Source organism: Cucumis melo, chromosome 12 (genome assembly GCF_025177605.1).
Source record: "Cucumis melo cultivar AY chromosome 12, USDA_Cmelo_AY_1.0, whole genome shotgun sequence".
Classification (NCBI taxonomy): Eukaryota; Viridiplantae; Streptophyta; class Magnoliopsida; order Cucurbitales; family Cucurbitaceae; genus Cucumis; species Cucumis melo.
The window spans coordinates 27379611-27389252 of record NC_066868.1 but is presented as its reverse complement, the minus strand read 5'-3'; the positions used below and the strand labels follow the sequence as shown (position 1 = coordinate 27389252).

At 33.6% G+C, this 9642-nt stretch overlaps 2 protein-coding genes across 3 annotated transcripts; one reads left to right on the top strand and one right to left on the bottom strand.

Annotated features, from left to right (window-relative positions):
* Positions 1–1505: 1505 nt before the first annotated feature.
* LOC103497165 (aspartyl protease APCB1) lies at positions 1506–7221 on the top strand. The gene is made up of 9 exons (XM_008459362.3): positions 1506–2392; positions 2915–3032; positions 3873–4102; positions 4200–4439; positions 5208–5361; positions 5484–5563; positions 6173–6287; positions 6411–6483; positions 6952–7221. Exons 1-9 carry the CDS (start codon positions 1803–1805, stop codon positions 7062–7064), a joined length of 1713 nt encoding a protein of 570 aa, XP_008457584.1. The 5' UTR covers positions 1506–1802; the 3' UTR covers positions 7065–7221.
* Positions 7200–8559, bottom strand: LOC103497018 (heavy metal-associated isoprenylated plant protein 7-like). 2 transcript variants are annotated; one of them, XM_008459111.3, is made up of 3 exons: positions 8044–8559; positions 7872–7953; positions 7200–7559 (listed from the first exon to the last, which is right to left on the bottom strand). In XM_008459111.3, the coding sequence occupies exons 1-3, from the start codon at positions 8105–8107 to the stop codon at positions 7316–7318; spliced, it is 390 nt and encodes a 129-aa protein (XP_008457333.1). In that variant the 5' UTR covers positions 8108–8559; the 3' UTR covers positions 7200–7315. The 2 variants fall into 2 exon arrangements, with proteins under 2 accessions (XP_008457333.1, XP_008457410.1); XM_008459188.3 differs by having other exon boundaries at positions 7200–7596; positions 8044–8543.
* Between the last annotated feature and the right edge of the window lie 1083 nt (positions 8560–9642).

The window sequence follows — 9642 nt, the reverse complement described above, 5'->3', positions numbered from 1 at the left end:
GATTATTATAATAGAGGATAGTTTTAGAAATAATAATTAAGTATAAAAAATTGTAAATATAGCAAAACCTATCCGTCATCCTTATATCGTTGATAGATTCTTATGATCTACAGTGATAGACCAAGTTTTACGATAAATTTCTATCGATGATAGACTTTGACAGATTTTGATATATTTAAAAAAATATATATATATATATTGTTATATACTTAATTATTTTAAATCTAATTACTATATTTGCAACTATTCATTTATTTTATATTTTAAAACATCCATCCATGTCATGTTTATAAGAATTTTTATATAAATTAACTATGAATTCACATACGAGTGTGTTAGTCGACCAAAAGTTAATAGTTCAAATCATCAATCCTGTACCCTATATGCTATAAAAATAGATGAACGTTTTTGTTTATTATTGTGATATAGTTATGTTTTTTATAGGTAATTTGGTATGGGTTTAACTAAGGTAAAATAATATTTGAAACAAGCCTCTAAATTACTAGGATTGTTTGTCTTCAAGTTGTATGATGTTGATTGTCGTGTTGAAGTTTATGGATTGTGAATAGAGAGTCTCCTTGTTATCGTGGAGATTTATATAGTCTATTTGAAATGTTTGACATACATCGACCTTGTGAATCTTAATGGTTTTAAGATTGGCTCGAGAGAGAGGTTTCGTGCTAAATGCGGTACACTCCTCACCCTTGTCTCTATATGATATCCTCCAACTCTAGGTTGTTGGAAGCTCAACATGGATGCAGTTTGGTCAAATGCAATGGATTAGTGTTGGCTTTGATAGATTATTCGAGACCACGAACGATGTACGTTTACCGGGAATTGAGTTTTTAATTTGCTAAAAGTGGAAGCATAGTCGAAAGGTTAGCGAGTTATGTCGAGCAATAATGCACACGAGACTAACTCTCATTGTGATAAAAGCAAGGAGTTGTTGCCCGCGAAAATTGAGGTTTCCAATGAAGATATACATTTTTATGTGATGTATATTAAAAGATAATAACAAAACCGAACATGCTACCACACATTTATCTTTATCTCAAAGTTGTTAGTTGATATGAATATTTTTCCCTAACAATATCATCCATGACGAATAGTTAATTAAGAAGTTGGATGTGGGCACTTGTTTGGCTACAAAGAAAAACACATTAAACTATAATCATTTACTAGAAATTGGCTAGACTTTGTAACATTTCATTATTTGAAATTTGCAAGCTCCACGAAACAGAACCAAGTAAAGCATCACCTGAAATTAACGGTCATAACATTGAAATTATTTCTATTTAAAAGTTAGACGATCTCTCTAAACAATTCAATCTAACGATGAACATATTTATCAGTGATTGTATTAATCTTGCTACAAAAAGCTAAAGCGAACGTAGATAAAGTAATACTCAATTAAATTTTCATTACAAGAGAATTTAAATTCTCAATAAAAGTAAACATAAATAAAGGAGGGAAAAGTTGTAATGATTCAAACCCACCAAAAAGTGGATAAAACCATAAAGGAAAATGACTCTTTTCTTCCTCTTGTGCTTTCCCTCGCGTTTTCTACATGAAGACCGTAAAAAGGGCCCGCTATGATCCTGACCTTGACTCTGGGTTCAACCTACAAGCTTCGGAATATCCTGCCAGTTCCCACTCTGGACTTTCCCCCAATCCCAATCCATTGATTTGTTCCTAATTTGACTTTGAGAACTTCAAAGATGGAGACTCCATCCAAGTAACAAGCAGATTCCACAATCACCCTTCTCTCATCTTCAACTTCTGTACCTCCTCGGTGGTTGAAGATGGACTCCGATAAGATTAAAGGGGTCGTCGTAATCACTCTTCCGCCGCCGGACAATCCCTCGTTAGGCAAATCCATTACTGCTTTTACTCTCACCGATGACTTCCCCGAACCTCCTGGTGAATCCGTTGCAGTTGATCAAGAAGTACAACAACCCAACACTGACCTTTTGACTCTACCACCGAATCTCCCGATTCAAACCCCTTTGAGTCAGCGAAGTATCCCTTTGTCGAGGGAGCTTTTTGCTGGTACTCCTAGGAAGCTTGTTGCCGTATTAGGCATTGCCCTCGTTGCTGTTTATCTTTATGCTTCTAATTTTCCGGAGACCATTCAGGAGCTGCGTCGTTCTGAGAAGAACGATGATGATCGCCCTTCATCGTTTTTGTTTCCCCTTTATTTCCAATCGGAGTTGGGCGATAGTAGTGATTTCCAGCTTAAGTTGGGAAGGACTGTTCGTGTAAATAAGGATGATCTGGGTGTAAGATTTAATGATGTACTTGGAGTTTCGAAGCCTAGCAAATTGATTTCTGCCTCTTTAAAATCTGATTCATCAGCCGTATTTCCTGTGCGGGGAGATATCTATCCAGATGGGTATGTTTTTATCTTGTCTTCTTCACTTCATTTTATGTTCGGTGATGAATACGTCAGTCGTCACCCATTCCAACATATTGCGGCGAACTTTTTAGCTTAAAGTAGTCGAACACTGAAATACTTTTTGAAAGCTTCTTTTTATCGGAAGACCAAGAAGAATGAATAACAAGGTACTTTAGCGGGGGAAGAATAAGCGGCTAGAAAAATAAATATTCTTAGTCCTTGCAGCAAAGCTGATGTTGCATCGTTAAAGACCTTGGCTCATACCAAAAGTCAAACTTTTTATTTGACTTGAAAATGATGATGTGGGTTACTTAATGCCACTTTTGAATGATCAAGAAATTATGTAACACAACTGAACAAGCCACATACAGATATGATTATACCGTTTCTGACTGTAAATTAGGATTCTCAAGTTTATGCATCTGAGTTCTGGTCATTTTGTGTAGATAGCATACAGTGTTTGTCATGATCATGGAGATGCCTTTATTTGCACTAACATCGATTTTCTCCAACATATAGATTGTATTATACATACATAATGGTTGGAGAGCCACCAAGACCTTACTTCCTCGACATTGATACTGGGAGTGACCTGACATGGGTTCAATGTGACGCTCCTTGCAGCAGTTGTGGCAAGGTAATGTTCCAATGTTATAGAAGAATTTATGCTCTTGTACAACTTAATTACTGTGCTATTATTTTGGTTGTGTTTTTATCTCTTTTAAAGCCATTTGGTCGGGTCTTTTTCTTCAACTCGTATATTATCTAAAATTCAATTTATCAAGTCACTATTGCTGCCTTTTCTTACAACATTCTTCTTTCAAATGAGATATTACCTAGTTCTTGAATGGGGATTATTTTGTGTGTGAACAATCCAACTTTTTGACCATACTTTCTTGGTAGTGCCATACTTTTCGTGACAGTGATGACAAGTGTTTTTCAGGTGAGATCTATTGAGGACATTCACATAATTACATTTGCACCTGCTTTGGGTCTATCATTGTAATCACTGATCAGACAGGTTGAAAGAACTTTCTGGTTTAAGGTTAATTTTTTTATTCAAATGAATAATGGAACCATGTTTGCTGGTCTTCAATGGAAATATTTTGGCGTTGTAGTTTGATCATATTTGAGAATGTTAGGGAAGATGAAGCTAAAGGAAGGAGAAGACAAATAATTTCACATTAGGAAATTAAAAACTTTTAGTAGGTCGACACCAGCTGAAGCAACTTGAATGGATAATCTTTTTTTATTTTTTATTTTCATTTAAAAGATTCAAAGAGACAAACAAACATATTATCGTTGACAAATGAATTATATACATACCTGATCCCACCTTTGATTTTATTTTCTTATGAGCACAATGCACTTTGCAGTAAATTTTTATTGCAACGTTTTATTGAGTAATCAACCATTGTAGATTACACGACTTTGTTGTTGTCAACAAAACATTAATCTAATGATATAGTTTATGTAGGGAAGAAGCCCATTATACAAGCCAAGAAGAGAGAAAGTTGTATCTTTCAAGGACTCTTTGTGCATGGAAGTTCAAAGAAATTATGATGGCGATCAGTGTGCAGCCTGCCATCAGTGTAACTACGAGGTTCAATATGCCGACCAGAGCTCCTCTCTGGGGGTTCTTGTTAAAGATGAGTTTACTTTAAGGTTTTCCAATGGATCATTGGCTAAGTTAAATGCCATTTTCGGGTATAATTTTTTCTCCTTATCCCTCTGTTGTATAGGTTATCCAAGTTCTAGTTTTAATGTCAATATTATAAAATTCTCTTATTTATTTGATTACAAGGTGTGCTTATGATCAGCAAGGCTTACTATTGAACACTTTGTCGAAGACTGATGGCATTCTAGGACTAAGCAGGGCTAAAGTTAGCTTACCTTCCCAGTTGGCCAGTCAAGGAATCATAAACAATGTGGTAGGTCACTGTCTTACCGGTGATCCAGCAGGTGGTGGATATTTGTTTTTAGGTGATGATTTTGTGCCACAGTGGGGGATGGCATGGGTTGCCATGCTTGACAGCCCTTCCATGTGAGTATGAATTACACCTGTTATGGGTGTAAATTTGTCTTACATAAGAAGATTCTTCTTCCAACTAGTTTTTTAAAGATGGAATGAAAGTAGAAGAGCAGAAACTATAATCGAATTTGGATCTCAACATAGATGCTCATAAGCTTCCTAATTTTAGTAGCATAAATATATCTATACTTACCTTTCTGCGGAGAAAAAAAAATAATAAAAGAAAAAAAGAAAAACGAAAAAGAAGCAAATGGAATACTAATCATTTTTTGGTTGTCTTGTATCAAATTAACTCTGCAGTATACATTTTCTAACGAGAGACTGAGCTTTGAAAACAAACGAAAGAATATAAAAGAGCATTGAAAAAGATTCTCTACTAAAAGGAACCCGTACCAAAAAATTAAAAAAAAAAAAAAAAAAAAAAGAAACTAACCGGACAAAAGGGCCTTTAGTCCAAACAATGACAACCTACCTTACAGTTACAGTTATGAAAGAACCTTACCGATGAAAGTCCACAGATGTTCATTTAACTCAATGAGAGTTCAGATCTGTCGACTCCTCTTAAAGTTCTCATATTTATCTCTAGCCAAATGCCCCATAAAACAGTGGAAAGGTAAGCATACCATAGAGTTATGCTCTTCTCACGAATGCTGCCGATCAAACACGACATATTTCTCTGCTAAAGAGTTCTGCCGTGTACATTTAATTCTATGTACTGTGTGGCATTTACTTGTGCTCCATTGTCATAGATCTTTAACTGCTTCAATTTTATAATTCCAGAGATTTTTATCAAACAAAGGTTGTGAGAATAGATTATGGAAGCAGCCCACTGAGTCTTGATACTTGGGGAAGCAACCGGGAACGAGTAGTGTTTGATAGTGGCAGTTCATACACGTACTTCACAAAAGAAGCATATTCCCAATTGGTTGCAAATGTAAGTTTCAAGATATAGTAGCCTATTGTAACCTGAAGGCCGAAGGGATCTTCTTTCTTGTTTCTTCAATTTTTTTTTTTTTGGTTTTAATCTGCTGATTATGTATTTCGATTCCTCTGCAGCTTGAAGAAGTGTCGGCGTTTGGGCTTATTATTCAAGATTCATTAGATACCATTTGTTGGAAAACTGAACAATCTATCAGGTATAAGAAAGATAAGAACCATCTGCATCGTCAGAAGACATTTTTGAACCATCTGCATCCTCAATATGAGTAGCATTTATTTCTTATGGAAATTTGAAAGTAGAGATGGAGAACAATTTTACTAGGGTGAAAAGCCATGGTGCTGACAATTTTATTATTTTCTAATACTCATAAAGGTATAAAGGGAAGTATTTATACACAACACGAGCCTAATTAACTGAATAAAAAATAGGGCAAAGTAAATTATTTAACTACCCTTGGCCTTTCAACCTGACCTAAAAGCCCATTATTTCTAACACTTCTTAAAAATTTCTCTTACAAATCCATTCACAAGTGATTAATTATTTAATCAAAATAAAGTACTTTTAGTGACTAGAAAACTTTGCTTATTTTTTTCTGTTTTTAGAACACCTTAATGAATAATGATGATGGGCGAGAAATAAAGGAAAACCTGGTGAAAAGTTTCTAGCTTAAAAAAGATTATGGAAATTCTTGGTAGAATGAAACATTTCCTTAACCATGTAAAAATTTGCTCTACTTCAATAGTTCCAGTCTCAATGGCAACTCTCCATTATTGGTAGATCCTAAGTTTCACATGAACGCCTGCAGATCTGTTAAAGACATCAAGCATTTCTTCAAGCCTCTAACGCTTCAGTTCGGGAGCAGATTTTGGCTTGTGTCCACGAAACTTGTGATTCTTCCAGAGAATTATTTATTGATCAGTGTAAGCCATAATTTATTTCCTTTAGAAAAAGTATAGATATTTCTCCTGCTGTTTTTGTACGTTTTCCGATTTGATTCGCGTTTATAAATATTATGGAATAAATAAGAACTCCATGTTCTGCAGAAAGAAGGAAATGTATGCTTGGGAATTCTCGATGGAAGCCAGGTACATGATGGGTCCACAATCATTCTTGGAGGTAAAAACAGTTTAGAAAGTTCGTGTAATTTTATGCTACCTCATGGACTTACATCATAACCTTATGCTTCATGATAATGGGTATTTTTTATATATTTCTATTTTTCGTTTTACAATAAGGAGTTTTCATGTATTTTTATGCTCTGGCCTCCGGTTAAGTTCTAGCACGTTATCATACTTTTAATATGCTTCATGGTTAACAGAAACATTAATCTTAAATGGCATTGGAGGATTCCTTTGAGTTTTTCAGCATTGTAAGAGCCTGTTTGGAATGACTTTGTTAAGTTTAAAGAAAAAAAGTGTTTTTGAGTGAAACTAAGTTTTTAAGCATTTAGAAAATCAATCAAAATAGGTTCTAGGTGTGATTATGTTGCAAATTTTCCTGGTTCGTAATTACTGATGTTTGCAACTCAAACATCATTTTAACCTTTCTTAAACTCATATTATATTTCATTGTTTTATCTTTCAGACAATGCATTGCGTGGGAAATTGGTCGTATATGACAACGTGAATCAGAGAATTGGATGGACTTCATCCGACTGTCACAATCCAAGAAAAATTAAACACCTCCCACTATTTTGATACACTGTCAGTCTAAAGATAAACTAGTTAGTAATTATTACGTGGCATGCCTTGATTGTTCTCTCTATAAATACAAATAGCTTATTTGTGAATAAAATAATAAAAGTGTAAGCACTGGACTTCAAAATTCCAACATGATAAACTGTAGGTTCTCTTATGGTCTCCCAGTAAACAATTAAATCCATACAACTTTATGAAGTAATTTGCATGTATGACAGAAAAATGGTAAAATAGTTTGAAAGATGAAGAATTTATGTTATAGAAGAAGCTAATTCTTGCTGTTCTTTAGTGTCACCTTCATGCGTACAACAAGTTTCGACTTGGTCATAGTTTGATTGGCATTTCCAGGCATTGATGATCAAGGGCCCTTGGATATCATTGTTTTCATTGAAGGTATCACACTCTTGAACCTCCAATATCTCTACTCTGCGGTTGGTTTTCTTCCTTATTTTGATTGCTATATCTTGAGGGCTAAACTTCCCACAAACGCTTACCCTGCAATGCTTTTGTTCTATCAAATGGGTCTCCAACTCTATCAAGATGACAATTGAAGAGAGTAAGTTTACTTCAAAACAAAAGGATTGAGAGAGACAGAGATGGAAAATTATTTAATCTGACTTCCTCAACATGGCTGTCTTTTTCTAAACTCTAACCATTAGTTTCATGGTGAAAAAAAACAGGGTTTAATTACTCTCTTATTTTGAATGATTTGAAATAGTCAGCCATATTGTTTTAGCAGCCCCCTTAAATAATTCCTTAAATAATTTCTCTATTAGAGAATGAAAAAGAGAAAGAGAGAGATTTCACCTTTTATACTGAGAATAGCTCTTCTTACTTTCCTGTAACATCCATTGCAGTCCATATGAATTCTCAAAACCATGCAGAAAAACTGCCATAGTTGTCAAGGGAAAACAGTTCATTAATACCAATGAAGCTTGGAAGGAGAAGAAGAATGGAGAGTTGGTGAGATTAAACTTGCCTTTCCTGTCATTAAAACACTGTCCAAAACAAAACCTTTCTCCCTGAATGATGCTTAAACACATAAACAGAGAGAAAACTGATGTGGTTTTTCACAGAACTTGAAAGAGATGGACCTGAACATCTAGGTTTAACGATGGTATTGATTAGGGAGAGAATATTAAAACACTGAATAATAATAATAATATTGTCATTATTAATATTTGGAACCTGATTCTGCACTGTGGTTTGTAGGTTGTTCATTATATTCTTAGCTTCTTCACTTTGTTTCTCCTTTTCATCCTCTTTTTCGTATAGAGAAAAAAAAGGCATCCTTTCTTAAACCAGAAAGTCATTCTTCTTCTTCTCATCATAAGGCCATAATTCTTCTTCAAAATTTTAGCAGAGCAAGCAATGACAAGGCAACAACCATATAGAAAACTTTTTCCCCCTTTTGTATTAAGGAATATTCCAAACTACTCTCAAGTTTAATTATTAGTGCATTTGGTTCGAGTAATTTATAATCAAAAACCTACGCTTAGGTATGATTTATTCTGAGTTATGGATTCGTGAATCCACTAGACACTAGTGTAATCGTATAAATTAATATATACCGTCAAATTGAGTTAATGAGTGTATAAAGACATTAATTATAGTAAGTTCGATGATTGGATTCTCTCCTCACAAATCATATACTCAATTTTAACCTTATTGTATTTTTTGACTTCAACCTCTGTAAATTCAAACTAAATAAAGTAGATGAAGACGAGAGATAAATTATATCCAAAAGTCTAAATTACAAACTCCTCCTTATGCCTAACTTCGTTAAAGAAAACTAACGATGATTTAATGTGATATGCTAAATATTCTTCTCTAAGTTCAACAATGTTGAGGTAGCATTTTGAGCATCAACTTCAAGGTAAACTAACATTTTAATCCGTTGAGTTATATTAAGTTGACATATTACGTAAGACTTAGTTTTTGTATTTAATAAAATATATGGTTATCAGTGACGATAACCATTGACTTTTTTACATTGTATCATCTTCTTGAATTTTCTCTAGATATAAAAGCCATACAATTCATGTATTTTCTATTCAAGTAGGTACAAGATTAATTACATTAAATGTCTAGACACCCATTACTGACTTCTTAAAAGCAAAATACATCCTAAATGTCAACTTTATAAAACTACTTCCTAAGAAAAATAAATCTTGAAAAGAACTAATAAGTTAGAGGGCTTTATTGAAATTTTATAAATTTGAGGGCCAAACTTAAAAAGAAAAAAAAAAAAGAGCTTATAGTTCCTAGGGAATTAAATTGCAATTAAATTAAAATTGCTACAATAATTTAGAGTAATTTTCTTGTTAAAAGGGATTGATTCCAAAGAAAAAGAAAAGTCAAGTCTTTTGTTTTCCTTAACATCAAAACTTTGTTGTTAAGATTCTGAATGTACTTTATTCTTTATTGCACTACAATTGAAGTGCCGCTTTTTCTTTTTATGCCACAAACTATTTTGAGATATGATAATATCTTTTTGAGAAAAAAATTGATTCTTATAAAATACTATTAAATAAAAAAAATGGAAAAGAAAGTAGAATTAGTTTCCATTTAAGTTGAA